This window comes from Balaenoptera physalus (genome assembly GCF_965194825.1).
Source record: "Balaenoptera physalus genome assembly, chromosome: 7".
Lineage (NCBI taxonomy): Eukaryota > Metazoa > Chordata > Mammalia > Artiodactyla > Balaenopteridae > Balaenoptera > Balaenoptera physalus.
The window spans coordinates 55,390,243-55,408,188 of record NC_138886.1 but is presented as its reverse complement, the minus strand read 5'-3'; the positions used below and the strand labels follow the sequence as shown (position 1 = coordinate 55,408,188).

The 17,946-nt window shown below is 45.2% G+C and overlaps 1 protein-coding gene across 3 annotated transcripts in view; it reads right to left on the bottom strand.

The window, feature by feature from the left end:
* Window positions 1-7,772: 7,772 nt before the first annotated feature.
* RCL1 (RNA terminal phosphate cyclase like 1) overlaps window positions 7,773-17,946 on the bottom strand; it is an 84,019-nt gene continuing 73,845 nt past the window's right edge. For all 3 annotated transcript variants that reach the window (XM_082471075.1, XM_082471073.1, XM_082471074.1), the window contains 2 exons: window positions 17,780-17,883; window positions 7,773-8,088 (listed from right to left, as the gene is read on the bottom strand). In XM_082471075.1, coding sequence (XP_082327201.1) covers window positions 7,938-8,088; window positions 17,780-17,883 — 255 coding nt within the window. In that variant the 3' untranslated portion in view covers window positions 7,773-7,937. The remainder of the gene's footprint in view (window positions 8,089-17,779; window positions 17,884-17,946) is intronic.

The window sequence follows — 17,946 nt, the reverse complement described above, 5'->3', positions numbered from 1 at the left end:
GAAGAGTTTATACTTTCCTAAAAAATCCTACTAGAGCAAGTACCCCCAAAGTATGATCTGCAGAATAAGGGCACTACGTGTAATACTTGTGTGGGGGGCGGGTAGGGTATGGAAAGGTCTATGCTCAAGTCAGTTTGAAAACCAGTAGGCTAAAGAAAGAATTTCAGCTACAGGACTTCTCAGAGCTTCTGCTATGTTAGTGCACGTTGTGACCTCCAAACCTGGGCTAGAGATCGCAGCACTGTCTACATCTCTACTAAGTGCTTTTCAGGGAAAGCATCCCATGACGATAGTGTACCACGGAACATGCTCTGGGAAGCACTACAACAGACCTAATGTGATCTAATTTGGAGGTAAAGCATAGTGCTCTGACCCAGAATCCTGAAGAGAGGCAAGGTACAGGTAAGCCACTTAGGTAGCATCATGAGCAGGCCTTGGACTTGAGATTCCTCTCCATCTGTGGCACTTCCTTTCACAGGCCCCAGCCACATCACAGGTAAGTTGCTTGTGTGTGTGTGTGTGTGTGTGTGTGTGTGTTTCTTTAAGGGAAGGTGCAGAGGTGTGGGACAAAGGGGATGCTTGATCTTTATTTGTCTTGGAGCTGATGGAAGATCACAGGAGTTGTACCTGAGATTCTTAATATAAGTAAACATATACACACATAGAAACAGGTATATAACTATGAAAACAAAATAGTGCAAATTATGTGAAAATAATAGAAATACCTATCATGCCCCCATCCTAATTCCTGTCATCCCTTATATATGTCTTCAGTGCTCTTCCAGGGGTAGCTTTTTACGTCATTGTCATCATTTTAATTCTTGTATTCCTGGCAATGGAAAAAAGGTCCTGATCTTCCTCCCCACTCCTGAATCTGTCTTTCCAGAGGCTGAGAAAGACAGAACCGCGATCAATGGACATTGCACGGGGACCCCCTCTTTCATTTAGGCTGGCCCTTACCTTTCCTCCTGGTCCACAACCCACTTGGTGCTCCCACACCCAACTGGTCACTGCCACTTCTCCTCCCTCTGTGTTATCATCCTGGGTATGCTCTCCCTTCTAGCCCACTGGCTAAAATGATAAACTTTTGCCCAGTGTCCATATTAACTTTGGCCTTCTGGATACAATAGTCTTGCCTTTGTCAGGCAACATGTGTTGAACTGATTCATTCTTGTCCACCCAGTTCTATACCATAATCCTGGAAGATTCTGGATGGTGAAAGATGGTGGTGGGCAGGCAGTATTGTAGGATATCCTTTCAAGAGTATTCAGGGAATTAGGTAATGTAGTCTATAGTGGACAACTTCATTTCTGCCTTCCCAGTGTCCATTCTCTTCTTTGTAAAAGCATTCAGATTTTCCTTTGGGAATCACTTTTCCTGCTCCTCTCAATCCACACAATTTGCGTGAGGCCGACATCCCTACCACTCCAGGGATGGGAACAGGACCCAGATCTGGTCAGTCAGAGCATTCTGGAGCCAACAGAGGGAGACACAACTCTGGGGGATTTTTTAAAAAAATATTGGGTAGAGAGAATCTCTCTGTCCACGAGGGTTGCTGAGAAAATTGAGTATTAAAGAGAATGCCTGCTGGAGAAGGGAGAGACACCGAAAGCAGAACTGGGAGATGGGAGACAGTTGAATTCTGACGACATTCAGTTGCTTACATGGTAGTCATAGGCTACACTGTGGCCTGATGACACTGGAGCTCCTCAGTTTGGTTTGGCGGACACAGTAGCTCTAGGCTCTGACAGCCCTGAGGCCACCTGCCTGCTCACTTCACCCTGACTAGATGGGTCCTGTTGGAACATGGAGAACTTCACAGAGATGCCTGTAGGCCTCTTTTTAACTCTGTAACATCTGTCATGGGGCAGTTTGACCCCAACCCATGTACAGGTGCCATATCTTGCCTCTGGTCTTCTGGCTGAGTCCATCCAAGTACCAGATCTAAAGGTAAACCCTATGACTCATGGAGACATTAACCTGTTAGGTAAAAGACTGCTTTGAATCCTCATCAGGGGGTTAACAGCTGAAAGGAATCCATTTAATACATAACCACTACATGTAATAAATCCTGTCGATACCAGGGTGGATGGCAGCTATTTCCCATTTTACAGATGAGGCAGAGGATCTGCCTGATGCCATGTGTCTACCAACTCAGCTAAGATGCAAACATAGGTCTCATTCCTAAGCCTGTGTTACTTCTGCAGTGCTCTAGTGAAACTCAAGAAACCAAAATCTTTCCTCACAAATGACTAAATTCATCTTTTTTTAAAATAAAGGTTTTCAAAAATAACTTTAAAATCATAGCCACACCAAACTTTAAAAGATCAACCCGCTCCACACCATAATAGGTTAACACAGAGGAGAATTAAGCAACAACTGAGTGTGTGAAGTGTGAAGACAGGGGAGGCACCCAGGGGTGCATGAGAACGTATAGTGGGGGGGCCCCGTCGGGGCAGGTCCCTCAGGAACTGCTGAGGCGCTAAGATTGCAGAGATGGCTCAGGGAGGGGGGAGGGCTTATGCGGTTTTACTTTCTAGGCCTCTTATGACAGCGTCGCCAAACCACACGTATTAAAATGTAGCCACATGCCAAATTTCTGAAAGGCTCTTTATAATTTTGCCTTTTAAATTGCTCGGTTGACCAGCAACCCATTTAATATGTGATTAGCAGTGATTCCTTGCAATCATTGCATGTGCTTCGGAATACTTGTGAAGAAACTCTCAACTATATTGTTCTCAACGTTTTAAGTTTGGAAATGTTTCATTTTGTGGATATTTAATTATTTTTGCTCTTTTTTTGCATAATTTGGAGCCAGTATTTTTTTTTTTTTTTTTTTTTGCAAGCCTTTCCATTGGTTCTTCAAAACTTACAGATCTTAGGCACGATGCCTTTAATTGCCTAACGGGTAAAATAGCAGAGAGGTGGAAACAGAGCACGGAGAGAGAACGCAGGAAGTATGGGAGCCAAGTACACTCGGCATTTAAAACCGCCTGAGGTCAGTTGTCATGATCTGAAATTGGATCCCTGCAAGCAGCAAGCCAGGCACCATTTCAAAATATGCAATCCCCACCAACACCTTCCCTTGAAGACTATAAAGAGATGTCTTCAGGAATGTCCTACCATCCACAGATGCAGCAGGAACAGGAAGCTGCCTCTGCCATTCCCCTTCCTTTGGGGCAGCATCTACTCCCCAGACCAGACCAGTTACCCAAATGGCCACCGATGAGTCCGGCAGCAGGCCCAGCACCCTCACGGCCGTGGTGACAGGGTATTCACAGAGTAGACACATGAAGTTGCCACATGTGTCATTGCTGGGCTTGTTCATTTAAGTTGGTCTCTAATTTCTAGAAATTCACCTGCCTTCATCAGTTTGAATATATGATTTCCCAAATCACAGCAGAAATTATTAACAAATTAATCAATCTGAAATTTTTGAAGTAAAGCTCTTTAAGAGGGTTGGGAATGGGGAAGAAACATGAATAAAGAGTGTCCTGAGACCTCAGAAACATCTTGATGTTTAAAATAAAAATACTCACGCCAACTAACCTATCTGCCACCCCAAGTAAACACATATAATGATGGGGAAGGAGTGGAGGAGGCGGTGATGCACATCTTTCTGTTTTGGGGGCACCATCTCACACATCCACCCTGACTTCCCAGAGGAAACCAAGTGCGGGGAGGTGAATTACTTATCCCATTACAGCTGGTTAGTAGCTGAACTGGGCCAGAAAGCAAGCTGGGCTACTTAGCTCACGACATCACCATCACCTCCCCTGCAGACTCAACAGAAGGGTGTCAGCAGAGCAGGATCCACATCCAGAGCCACCAGGATCAGAAAAACCAGCAAGAGAGGAAGTGGCCCATGTGTCAAAAAAACTCTGCCCTGGTCCATCCACAGGTGCTGACCCAAGGCCTGTGCCTCGGGGATGGGGTCAGGCTATCTGACCGTTAAGGGCCAAAGGAGACATGGAATTAGAGGAGCCCCAGACCCAGGCGGCCCCCGACAAAATGACAGTCTTTATTTGCTTGGGTAAAGGAGTGATATGGCTTGGCCTCTGTAAGATGCCAAACACTGGTAAACTGTCCCACTCAAATGGCTTCTTCTTCTTTTTCTTTAGTGTTTGCTTATTTATTTATTTATTTATTTGTTTGTTTGGCTGTGCTGGGTCTTAGTTGTGGCATGCAGGATCTTCAGTTGCAGCGTGCGGGATCTTCAGTTGCGGCATGTGGGATCATGTTCCCCGACCAGGGATCGAACCCGGCCCCTCTGAATTGGGAGCGTGGAGTCTTAGCCACTGGACCACCAGGGAAGTCCCTCATATGGCTTCTTAGACCTAGCCAGCTAGAGTACAGCAAGACCCAGCTTGCCTACTGACATTCCTATTAACTATTAGTCACTTCTAGAGAACAGGCCAGGTGGTCTAAACATGGAAACTCTGACTAAGCGCAAGTTACTTCTCCTCTGTTCTGGAGTCAGGTGAGGAACAGCAGAGGCCCAGGCTGGGCACACAGGCTGTGGTGCTGCTTTCCCATTCACCACAGACTGGCTAAAATTGCCCACCGGCACATCCACACGTCTCCAGCAACACACCAACAGGTAAAGTCAGTGGAACCCCACATTCTAATCCTCCCACTGTGACCAATACCCTGGAAAAATCCACTTCTGCACCCTGCCTTGGTCCCCTCACCTCACCCAGGTGAATCCCACCCGCACCTTGGGCATGGCTAAAACTGAAGCAATCCCTTAGTTTCCTGGTGTTTCCTTTTCTCCATCTATCTTCAATTTTGTCCACTTCCACAGGCCTCCTCTACTCCAATCTGCTACTTCCTTCCCTGCCTTTTAACACCCTCAACACTTCCACTCGGTCACCACGAAACTGCCTGCCAGCACTGGCCTCACCTAGGAGCCTCCAAGCACAAAAGACCTAGAGGAATGGCCACCGCACGATCTTTTGTTGTAGAGTGACAGTGAGGACAGGCACTTCGGTGCAACCTAAGTTTTGGGGCTTTTTGGTTGGGTCTGTAATCAGTGATGTCTTTCACCACTTTTTATCAGAAAAGATTAAGACAAACAAACAAACCACGAGGTTCAGCTGCCCTCTGAGGGCAATCTGGATATCAGCAGTGCCTCCTACTGCTCTTTCCCCATCAGCACGTCATGTTGCAATACCCCAGCTTCCCCCTACCCTTATCAACTGTCTTGATGACACAGAAGGACGGTGAAAGACAGAAGCAGGGCCTGGGAAATGACAGGAAGGCAAAGGCCGTGATTCTGCCATGAGCCCCAGAACATCACAGATGTATATGCCTTTAAAAAAAATAAATCACTAGTCTCGCTCAACTCAGAGTGGTCTGTCTCTGTCAGCAGAGAGGAGTGGACAGGTCAAGATAGAAAGCCAAGCCCAAAATGCTGGAATCTCCCATCAAACTGCACCGGGGGTAGCTGAACCAATCAGGATCTAAGCTAAGAACAAGGCAGAGAATGAAGGAGCGGAATGTCACTAAGATGTACCAGCAACTTCTGCCCAAGGAGTGCAATCGCTTCTCTTGGGCACCTGAGAAGGGGCTGGCAGCAGGCTGTTTAAATAAATATTAAATTTGTCCTCATATTGGCAATAGCATCACCACTACCACTCCAGAAGCAGCTGTGCCAGATGAGGGCTGGGACACTTCCGTGTTTACAGCAGAGAGGGGCACACATCCCTTCTGCTGCTTGCAATGATCTGCCTGGAGTCTACATGCCACCCTAAACTGACCAACAGTACCACTTCCAGAGCTTATCCCGAGGGACAGGAAGCCCCTGTAGGACACAGCCAAAGCCCTGTGGTCCCTCAGTTCTGTATCTGAGCATGGGCAGATCTGGATTCAAACGTCAGCAGCAGTAAATAAAACTGCAGTATGTGTGGCAGGCAGAATTCTCAGATGTCCAAGAGTCCTGGGCCCTGGCTATTCAAACACTAATATAGGTACTGCTGTAATCAGATGACCTTAAGATAAGGAGATTACCCTGGTATCACAAGAAGTCAGATTCAAGCATGAGAAGGATTCAATGCCACAGAAGGATTCAGTGCATTGCTGTTGGCTTAAAGATGGAGGGAACCAAGTTGCAAGGAATGCAGGCAGGCTCTATAAGCTGAGAATTGTCCCCAGCTGACAGCCAGAAACAGGGACCCCAGTCCTACCACCTGAATTCTGCCAACAACCTGAATGCAGCTGGAAGCATATTCTTGCCCAGAGCCCAGCCTGGCTAACACTTTGACATCAGCCTTCTGAGGCCGTAGCCAGAGAACCCAAGCAAACCTACCAAGACCTCTGACCTACAGAACTGTGAGATGATAAATGGTATTCTTTTAAGTTGCTAAGTCTCTGGTAATTTGTTATGCAGCAACAGAAATCTAACACACTACGTAGAGCTCTCAGTAAGTAGAGAGCCACAGTTCAAAATGGCCTGACCTCCTTCAGTGTTAGCCCTTCACCTCCGCATCCTCCCACATCCCCAGACACGAGAGCACAGACTCCTTCTGGACCCATTTTACTGAAAAAGAAAAGGGTAGCAAGAGAACTGGGGAGGTAAAGACCTTTCCTTACTTCAAAAGCGCACCCTAGGTGGAAAACACCATTTGGAATCCTAATAGAAAGAATCAGATATTTCCCCTTCTACCAATTCTGACCCCTTACACACACCACATGTAGCCTCTATCAGTTGCAGACGAAACCACCACAGGTCCTGAGTGTTCCTGCACATTCTTGCTGGGGAGGCCTTTACCACGACACTTTCTCATCATGTGTTCATAGCAAGCAATCTTGAGGGGTGAAGTAATGTCCCCATCTGGAACAAAGAGCAGGCTTGCTGCAAGAGGTGGAGTGCCCAAGTGTGCATGTTCCTTGGCTCTGACGCAAACCCCTGGCATGCGTGGCATCTACCTGTGGCCCCTACACATCACCAGTGTGGGACTTAGGGAGAAAGAAACCAATACAAACATGAAGCTCACGCGGCTTGCTGTGCTCTGAGTAATAACGTTCTTTGTCTCTGACCTGAGATATTCACGTCTTCTGCTAGCATCCATGAAACAGTAATAATCTAACTTATTAGCTTGCAAGCAGGGTAAAATTCTAGACTCTGACACTATTACACTTAGATCTTTTAAATCAGGGGATCTACTATCTTTACATTATCAATTTCAAAAGAACAAAATACCCTTTTTAAATTTTTCTTGTGGAGATAATAAAACCTACATCACTGGGTTACTGTGGGAATAAAATGAGAAAACACATAGCACACCTGAGATATAGAAAACATCCAATAACTTTAGTTAGATCCCTGCTCTCCCTAGTCACTCATCCTCCCCAAAATCCACATACAATGAACCAGATGGGGAGCAGTACATCTCTAAGATAGCAGTCCACTCAGAAGACGAGGGATAAAATAGTCTACTACACCAATTTCTGACATTTGCATAACACTGCACTACTCATAAAGGGCTTCTACCAATATTATCTCATTTAATCCCTACACAGAAACCAAGGTTCGGAGAGGTCAGTCCTTGCAGAACGAACAGTAACTCCACAGGTCTGGAAAAACAGCCATATGGCAGAAGCCTGGGGATGTGGGCCGAGGAAGCATTGCTGAAATGCAGCTGTGATGTTGTTCTAGCAGCACGACTGTATCCTGAAGGCACACCTTCATCCAGGTAAGCCAAGGGAGCTCCCATCATGACTAGGCCTCCTGAGGAATGTCTGCCCTGGAGAAATGGCTGGAAACCACAAGATAGAGAGACATCTTTTATTCGGATATCCTGATTGTTTTTAAATGGAAAATTTTTAAAGTCCTTAATACAAGAGGCCATCCTGTCCTGGATGAACTTGGTCCCTTTGGTTCCTTGGCAGCTTCTGCTGTGTCTAGAGGCCTTGGGGCCTTTCATCTTGTGACAGTGTCACTTGAGGGTCTTGCTGAGGTTGGAGAAGCCAATGCCAACACAAGTCATCAGCACTTTATCCCCTCCCTTGAGTTCTTCACCACATGGCTTGGTTTCAATTTTAAACATAATCTGGAAAAAGCTCTTCAAATGCCGCAAAAATTCTATCCTAAAAAATAAAAATAAAAATTTAAAAAAGGGAGGGAGAAATGAAAGAGGAATTCGGTTTTTAAAAAATTCTTCTCCAGCCTAGAACTGAAGCTTTTAATTTCCCAGATCAGGAGGAATAACTGAAATTAAGAACTTCTATCAATGCTGATTAAACAGCATTTATTTACAGCCTGCCAGATTCCAAAGATGATTTTAAACAGCCCGCAGAGATGCACACAACATAAGACAAATTAAGTAAAGAAAAAGAAAGAAAAAGGTTAGAGGTTAGTCCTACACACGCATTAGAGTGGACATGAATACGGCATTAATCTTCAAGAGCTCATGCAGAGAGAGAAACACCTGCTTTAATGAGTCACAGTATCATGAGATTAAAACCAAGCAGAGTGACTGCTGCTGATGCTGAAAGAGAGAAGCCTCTCTCTCCATTGTTCAATCCCGACAGCCCTTTCATTCATTCAACAAATATTTATTGAGTGCCTACTATGTGCCAGGCACTGTTCTTCGTGCTGGAGATATTGCGGTCAACCAAAAATCCCTTCTCTTATGAAGCTTTCAATCTATATCCTTGAAATATATATATACTTCCTCCATAGTCAGAAATTTAAATAAAGTAAACAAGGCAGATGAGAAGGAAATGTAGGTATAAAATATTTGTGTGTATATGGCAGAAGGCAATACTAAATAAGGTGGCCAGGGAAGTGCTCACAGTAAACATGCAGAGGAGGTTGAAGGGGCTCTTTCTTGTCATCTCCCTTAAGACAGAGCGATGGCTTCACCCCAAGAGTACCTTGGGAACAGCAATTCCGTGGAAGGACCATGGTACTGGTCTGGCCTAGCAGATTCAGCATCAACCCAGCTAGACTGACCATAGGACTCACCTGCAGAGTTCATTTAACAAGCAGATTCCTGAAGGTTTCAATCAATTGGCAACTGGTGGAGAGGAAGTGTCCATGTGGAAGAGCCCAGAATCACAGGCCACATGTCCCCTCCTCACCCCTTACCAGGCCGTGTCTCCCCAGGGCACAGGGGCCAGAATCCTCCCTGGCGATTCTTACCAGCCCAGTTTGCGAAACACTGGTTTAGTTAAGAACAGATGATCTGCACGTCTTTAATGAAGTAGTTCAGCAACGCTGTGTTGTGCTGCCTCCCAATCAAACCATCCAAACAGTTCTCACCCAGAATGTACATGGAATCACCCATGGAGCTTTCAAAATACTGATCCTGACATGCAGATCAATGGAACAGAATTGAGAGTCAAGAAACAAGCCCACACACTCATGGTCAACTGATTTTCAAAAAGGTGCCAAGATAATTCAAAGAGGAAAGAATAATTTCAACAAATGGTGTTGTAACAACTTCACATGCAAAAGAATGAAGCTGGACCCTTTCCTCATATCACGCACAAAAATTAACTCAAAACGGATCAAAGACCTACATGGAAGAGCTAAAGCTATGAAACTCACAGAAGAAAACACAGGAGTAAATCTTCATGATCTTGGGTTAAGCAATGATTTCTCAGATACACCATCAAAAGCAGAGTGATAAAAGAAAAAATGGATTAACTGAACTTCATCAAAATTAAAATCTTTTCTGGACACTATCAACAAAGTGGAAAGACAACCCCCAGAATGGTAGAAAATATTTGCAAATCATTTATCTGACAAGGGTCTGGTATCTGGAACATATAAAGAACTCATACAACTCAATAATAAAAAACCAAATAACCTAATTTTAAAATGAGCAAAGGATCTGAATAGACATTTCTCTAAAGAAGATATGCACATAGCAATAACCACATGAAAAGATACTCAACATCATTAGTTACTAGGGAAACACAAATCAAAACCAACAGAAAGGCTACGATCAACAAAAAAAGATAATAACAAAAGTGTGGGTGAGGATGTGGAGAAACTGGAACCCTCAAACACTGCTGGTAGAAATGTAAAATGGTACCACCACTGTGGAAAACAGTCTGGCAATTCCTCAAAATGTTAAACAAGGAGTTAGTTACCATATGATCCAGCAATTCCACCCTAAGGTATATACACAAGAAAAATGAAAACATACATCCACACAAAAACTTGTACACCAATGTTCATAAGAGCACTATTCATAATAGTCAAAAAGTACAAACAACTCAAATGGCCATCAATTGATGAATGGATAAACAAAAGATGGTTTATCTGTACAATGGAATATTATTCAGCCATAAAAAGGAATGAAGTACTAATACATGCTACAATATGGATGAACCCTGAAAACATTCTGCTAAGTGAAACAAGCCAGTCACAAAGAACCGCATATTGTTTGAGTCTATATGAACTGGACAGAACAGGCAAATCTATTATAGCGACAGAAAGCAGATTAGGGGTTGCCTAGGGCTGGGGGGAGTGAGAGGAATCAGGAACAACTGTAAATGGGCAAAAGGGTTTCTTTCCGGGGTGGTGGAAATGTTCTAAAATTAGACTGTGGTTACATTTACACAACTTTGTGAATATACTAAAAACCCACTGAATTGTACACTTTAAATAGGTAAACTGTGTGGTATGTGAATTATATCTCAATAAAGTTGTTTAAAATAACTATTTTATTTGTGAAGTTAAAAAAAAAAAGAAAAAAAGAACTGATATATGGCTCCCGTCCTCACACAGTATATACCAAACTAAGTATAGAGTCTACTGCAACGCATTTTCCACCCTCTCCTGTCCCTTTATCCTAGTTAACCTAGTCAAAGGAGGAAAAGGCAAAAAGGGGAAAAGAAAGTCTGAACAATTCCACATCCTGTCTGCCTGAGATGGGCTAAGAGATGGAACAGTAACTAGCCTGGACAGTAGGAGTCCCAGTGATAGCTGCATGCTCACAGAAAAATTCCTCACTTCTTTGCTCTCTCTTCCACCTTGGATTGTGTTACTTCATCTCCGTCTTTAAAATAACGTCCCATTTGCCACCTATTCTTCGAAGCCTTCTCTAGCCAGTAACCCCTCTGGGTTTCCATAGCATTCTTGGCTCTGCTTATGGAGTCTATTAAATGCTCATGTGTAACTGTCTCATAATTGCCCTCGCCCCGCTCTTGGTAAATTATATAAGCACCTCCAGGGCAATGACCTTAACCCATTACACCTTCTAGGCACTATATATATAAGGCACTCAGGAATGGGGCACCCAACAGAATGTGGGAGTTAGGGTTTAGGGATACTTTTGAGAAATGACTTCAACATTCTTAGCAATTAAGGGAAGTCAATTCTTCCCCTGCTGGCTTTCCCATTTTACTAACCAATTGAAATTTTCAGGTTTTTGCTCTGTCCCAGCCTCACAACCTCCCTAACCCTGCCCTAAGAAAGAAAGAAAACAAACACATCAAAAAACCCCATAGATAAACAGTCCACATCTGTGGGCATAGCTTCCAGCTGGCAGCAACGCAGAAAAAGCCAGCCATCTCACCCACTTGTCTGCATTCTAAGGAGGAAACAGCCTGTTCTCTCTCGCTGCTGCCTTGGTTCTAATACAGGCCCGAAGCACGCTCTGCTCCCAGAGCCTCCCCAGCCTACTTCATGCTTCACCTTGAATCATTCAACTGTGCTGGAAAAACCAGACACCCTCCCCAGCTGGCAGAATTCCTAAAAGGCCGCAGCCTGCCTCTGATCTCTTGGAGAAGGAGGGGAGAAACACAGGCTGGAGTGTGCAGGCCTGCATAGTTGCAGCCTTGGGGTATTTGTAGCCCTTGGAATCGTTAGAAAAAGCAAAGTCAGTTCCACTTTTTACATAATGTTCTGCCAACCCTTCAGCCTGTCTGAGGAAGACTGTGTAAGGACTGAGTTAAGGTACATTTCATGATGCCCTCCACTGCCAGCCCCATTCTCCCTAAGTCTCCTGTGGCTGGGATAGCAAAAAGCAACCATGCTCAGAAGCTGAGAAATAACCTCAGGCGATATGAAATACTAACAGTATCCTTAAGAAAATGAAAACCAAACAGAATAAACTCACCCACATCTATATGCAGTTGAACAAAGTCAGGTCCAGGGCCAGCCTGCGTCCTTTTCCACAGCCCCATGCGGCACTGCTCCCCTTTCTTTCTCTTCCAAACACCATACAGTAGACCCACACTTTCTAGACACAGCCCCCCGGCCACAGAGCCAGGCAGAAGAGGCACCCCCGGGACACTGAGGGCAGCTCTGCTCCTCTACAGATAATCCCCGCAACAGTGTGACTGGAAGATCTTCAGACTAACCCTTTTAGGCAACTGGGACCCCTGACTTATGAGAAGTATCCTTAGCGAGCTTTCTTCCCCTAGAACAAAGTGATTTATTTTTTTTTAAAAATGAAAAAACAAAAAACCACCAACAACCTACTTTTCATGAACGCCTCCAGTCCATCTGACAAGCGGGTTTCAGAGAATCCTGGAGCACAGAGGTAATTTTTCCTGTGCATTTTCCAAGAGCGGGTTGTTCCCACCACCATTGTTGGTCAACAGGTGAAGACCACTGGGCTCACAGTCATCTGCCCATTGGATCCCAACTGCCTGCAACTTGCCAGGTTGCCTGGCCCTGCCCCTGAAAATACAGCCCCTCATACCAGGTCCCCCTCTGAAGCCAGCTAGAGCGTGGTGGTGACGGGGATCACGACGCGCTCTCTCTGGCGGCTCTACAACAACAAACCATGATAGAGGGTCCCGCCTCCTGCTCCACCAAGCCACTTGGACACTGGGGTCACCTACTTCTCAGATCTAAGGAGTTGCTCTGCAAATTGAGGGGATGGAAGATCTGGGGGGTGGGAAGAGAATCTGCTCAACAGGGCCCCCTGTAGTCACTACACGGCATCTTTTAAATATATCGGTGGTACTTTTTCTGCCAAAGAGCTGTTTTCCCAAAGACCAGCTGACCTCTGCTCCAGGAATGAAGTTATTAAACTCCATTATAAAGGCAGCAGGAAACAGAGAGCCAGGTTGGCTGCACTCTCAGGAGACATGGATCCCAGGCCAAGTTCAGCCAAGAACTCACTATGAGCAGGTGACTGACCTCTTTGTCATCTGAAAAGTAAGGATATCACTTGTTTTACTATATGCCAAATATGTCCTGCGGCTCAAAGAGCATAATAAAGGAGACTGGGCTTTGCAGCATTTAAACCATTTCCCAGATGTAAGGTGGCGTGTGCTGTGCTGGCTCCCAGAGAGGAGTTAGGCAACTGAACCCAAAGAGCAGCATCTCATTGATCTTCACATCACTGTGCTACACACTGGGTGAGCCAACTACCCCGATCAGTCTGTGTTTACAAGGACCCTGGGCTCTCGCTCCCCAGCACGTCACAAAAGTGAAGAGGTCATTTATTAAAACTAGAATAAAACAAAGTGACGTAGTTTATTTTAGACTTCCAATGAAAGACCGAAGGAGATCATTTTATGACAATTTGAAACGAGGACGCTGAAAAGATACAGCAGGGCACCCTGGGCTCAGGCAGGGAGGTGCCTGGAGTCCAATAACATGTGTGAAATCCCAGCTTTTACTAAATAGCACAGTGGGTCAGGGAAGCGTGCACTCTGGACGAGACGTCAGAGTCCGAACCCCAGTTGCTGCCTGTGTGACCCTGGGCACACGACTTGACCACTCTGTGTCTCAATCCGCTCACCAGTAAAATGGAGTGTACCTGCCTTCATCACTTTACCACCCTTGTGGGGTTATCATGAAACCTGAAAGAGTTCGTGTTTGTAAAGTGCGTAAAACAACATCTGGCCCACAGCGAACACTGTTAAGTGTTGTTAAATAAACATTCACTTACAGAATTCTCAGGAACAGTAAATAAGATGTGTGTAGTTTGTTTAGTAATGTGACTGCAGGAAGTTAGTCATAAATTTAAAAATCAGTGGATACAGGGACTTCCCTGGTGGCGCAGTGATTAAGAATCCGCCTGCCAAGGCAGGGGACACAGGTTCGAGCCCTGGTCCGGGAAGATCCCACATGCCGTGGGGCAACTAAGCCCGTGCACCACAACTACTGAGCCTGCGCTCTAGAGCACGCGAGCCACAACTACTGAAGCCCACGTGCCACAACTACTGAAGCCTGCGGGCCTAGAGCCCGTGCTCCACAGCAAGAGAAGCCACCGCAATGAGAAGCCCACGCACTGCAACGAAGAGCAGTCCCCACTCACCGCAACTAGAGAAAGCCCGGGTGCAGCAATGAAGACCCAACACAGCCAAAAATTTTAAAAAATAATAAATAAATAAATAAATAAAATTTTAAAAAGTCTTTAAGAAAAATAAAAATAAAAATTAGTGGATACAGATTTAGATAGCTGAGCAGACGATTTACAGCTGACTTCAGGCCTGAGGTTACCCAAAGCAAGTTTACCAGGCCTCCTGGTGTTCAAAGTGAACTTCACAGGAGAGTGGACGTCCATGTGCGTCCAGCACTGATGGAGCTCTGCCAGGCACACCACGCTGCTGGGAGAGCTAAGTGCCCAACCTCGTTTAAGCCTCGCTCCACCTTCACAAGCCCATGACTTCAGGACCATTCACTTTCTCTGTGGATGAAACTGAGGCTCAGAGATGCCAAAGACCTTGTCCATGGTCTCCCAGTGCTGCAAGGTAGAGCCAGAACTGAAATCCAGATAGGCTGGACTCGAATACCTGTGCACTGGCAGAACGCAGGAACTTTTCTGGTCACCACAGTCTCTGGTCATAAACAATTTCTGAAAGTGCTAATTAAGATGCTCGTTGATATATACTCTTACTTTCAAATAAAGTATAAATCATCCTTAAACTGTAAAATTAAGCTTTTTGAGGGGAAAGTAGAACCACCATCACTAATTGTAAACCACCTAAAACTCAGCAAACTGAAAAGAAATAGATTCTCCACATACCAGCACGTTATTCAATACTATTTTATTCTACTGAAAAAAAAACTCTCTGGCCTTCCCAAAGAATTTCACACATATAGATTTACTTTCTCAAATAACACAGAAAACCATTACCAGCCACGTCCTGCAGTAAAACAGAGAGAAGAGGAAAGGGGAAAAACAGAAAGACCCTTATTTTCCAGAAAGGGTTTGAAAGCAACACTGCTAGAAAACACTATCCTGCTTAATCCCAGTGCTCTGTAAATAGACATTTAAAAAGCTATTTATACAAATCAAAACATGCAAACTGCCAGAAAAAATACATTTCTTTAAACCAAGGAGGGTCTTGCTTCTGGTTTTCTTTAGAAATCTGAGGTTACAGAAAGCAGATTTTTATGATTTTAACTGCACATAAAAATACGTGTGATATTATGGTCTCCAAAGCTCTTGAATCCAACTAGGATAAGCTGTTCCCTCACCATGATCATCCTGACTGTGGATTCTGTCCTTTTCACCCTTAACTGTATGCAAACGAATGATGGTAACTTTGCCTGTCCTGGAGCACGCCTATTTCTTCCCACCTTTGCCCTTCATCTCTTTGGGCTTCTAGAGCTTTCCACAATGATTAAAGGCAAGAAGGGTCCCAAACAGATACAGCTTTCAAAAAGAAACTCCCTCCTCCTCCCTTGTGCTAGCTTACTGAAAGAAGGGAGGCTGCCGTTTCCAAGCCCCTGGCCGCCCCTCTTGCAGGAAGCCCTGGGGGGTGCAGGTAATCCAGAGGAAGACTGTCCTGCAAGTCCCAGCCCCAGGGCTCAAAACACAAAATTTTGCAATTTGTCCCACTCCTGTAAAGCTCCATTCAGAGCAGACCACTTTGTTTTCCCAGGAGATGTGTAATTTTAGGCAAGGTTTCTGGAAGACAAGACACTGCAATTAATGTTTGGTGAGGGGGTGTGTCAAGGACACAGGAACTTTTAAAAATGTCCAGTCACATCTTGACGGTCTCCACAGAGTTTGCTGACTTAAAAAGATTATACAAGGCCCTGTAGCCAAACTGAAAAAAAAATCTCTAAAAGCAAAAAAAAAAAAAAAAAAAAAAGTGTCAAGGAAAAATAAAAATATACATTCCATTTTTCACATAATGTTCTGCCAAACGCCATGCCCCACGACCACACACATTTCTAGACACCGCCTCATGCTGTGTGAGCAGCCAGGCCTTCTGCCGCCCTGAAGCCAAGGCTGGGAAAGCAGCAGCCATGAGACCAGCTAAGAGGGTGAAGGGTGCTGTGGCGGCCACACGGCTGTCAGCCACTTCCAGCAAACTCGCTGGGAAGCCAATCTCTACACTTAAGGTGCTGTGCTCCCAGCCCTCACCTCCTCTCCAAGTGCCTTAACTACAAAGTCTCTCTCGGCAATGTTGATTCCTGATGTCAGCATGCCATTTAGGACTACTCAATTTCAGGTTTCCTGTCCTGTGAAATACTTTACACAAGTTATCGGGAGATAATGTGGTCCTCACCAGTTCCCTGCTTTCAGTCTTCCCGCAATGCTAACAATGTATTCTCTTCCATTTCCTTGTTCCAAAAAGCCTTCCACCACCAACTTACAGAAAAAAAAGAAAGTCTCCAAAAGAATCTCCTGGGGCTTCCCTGGTGGCGCAATCGTTGAGAATCTGCCTGCCAATGCAGGGGACACGGGTTCGAGCCCTGGTCTGGGAAGATCCCACATGCCGCGGAGCAGTTAAGCCCGTGAGCCACAACTACTGAGCCTGCGCGTCTGGAGCCTGTGCTCCGCAATGGGAGAGGCCGCGACAGGGAGAGGCCCGCGCGCCGCGACAGGGAGAGGCCCGCGCGCCGCGACAGGGAGAGGCCCGCGCACCACGATGAAGAGTGGCCCCCGCTTGCCGCAACTGGAGAAAGCCCTCGCACAGAAACGAAGACCCAACACAGCCAAAAATAAATAAATAAATTAAAAAAAAAAAAAAAAAAAGAATCTCCTGGTTGCTATACTCCCAGCGCCGGGGTCCAATGGTACACTGCCCCCTCTACAGTGCCCGCCCCTTTCTCAATGTGATGGCACCACCATTCTTCAGTTATCACAGTACTGTACCTTTCAGATATACAGCATCGGTACCATGATAACCGAAAAAGGACAGTTCAGTCTCATATCTACCTGAATATTTCCTCAAACTCAAGGCCCATTCCCCCCGCCAGCTTCCCACCCACAGGTGGCCACAGAATGATCTTCAAGTATATAGACACATGTACAGAGATGTCAATGTTCAAACAGGTTGTTTCACAGCAACCTCACTGACTATCAACAGGAGTGCTTCTTTCATTGTGCTGTTTAGAATTCAAGTCTTCTGAGGATCTGCTCTTTTTTGGAGAATGCCTGCTTTAATACCCCAACAGTCAACTTCTGATAACATCTCATGGCCTCAAACTCACCTCTGCATTTCCCTCCTAGTCCAGTGGTGTTACTATGAACTTTGCCTCCTGGACAAAAAGGCAGTCCTTTTTGCTAAAGCTCGGAAAAAGAGGGATTTTTTAAAACTAACAATAAAACCCAAGCTATAACAGAAGCAGGAGTTTACCTCCAAAATGGAAACAATATCTAAAGCACAGACAGAACTGTCTAGTATAGATCACGCAGTTTTAATGACACAGAAATGACAGATGGGAAGGAAGAAACTGCAGGAAAGAAAGGAAAGCAAAATCCTTGTTAAACGCCAGATGAAAGCAACAACCTCCAGCTCATTTAAGGATCAGCATAATCAGGTGGGAACAGGATAGCGCTCATCATTTCGTTCGACTGGAGGATTAAACTGGACAGCATAAGGAGGCTGAAAGAGAACAACTCACGTGTAGGGAGAGAGCGGTCCGAGAAGGACTTTGGAAACGTCCTGCTGTCCAAGGGTCATGAGTAACAGAGCCAGGCTTTGGTTGGTCGAGTCCACACATCCACCCTGTAAACACAAACACTTTAAGGATTAATCATTGTACCAAACCAGATAATGGAAAACCAACAA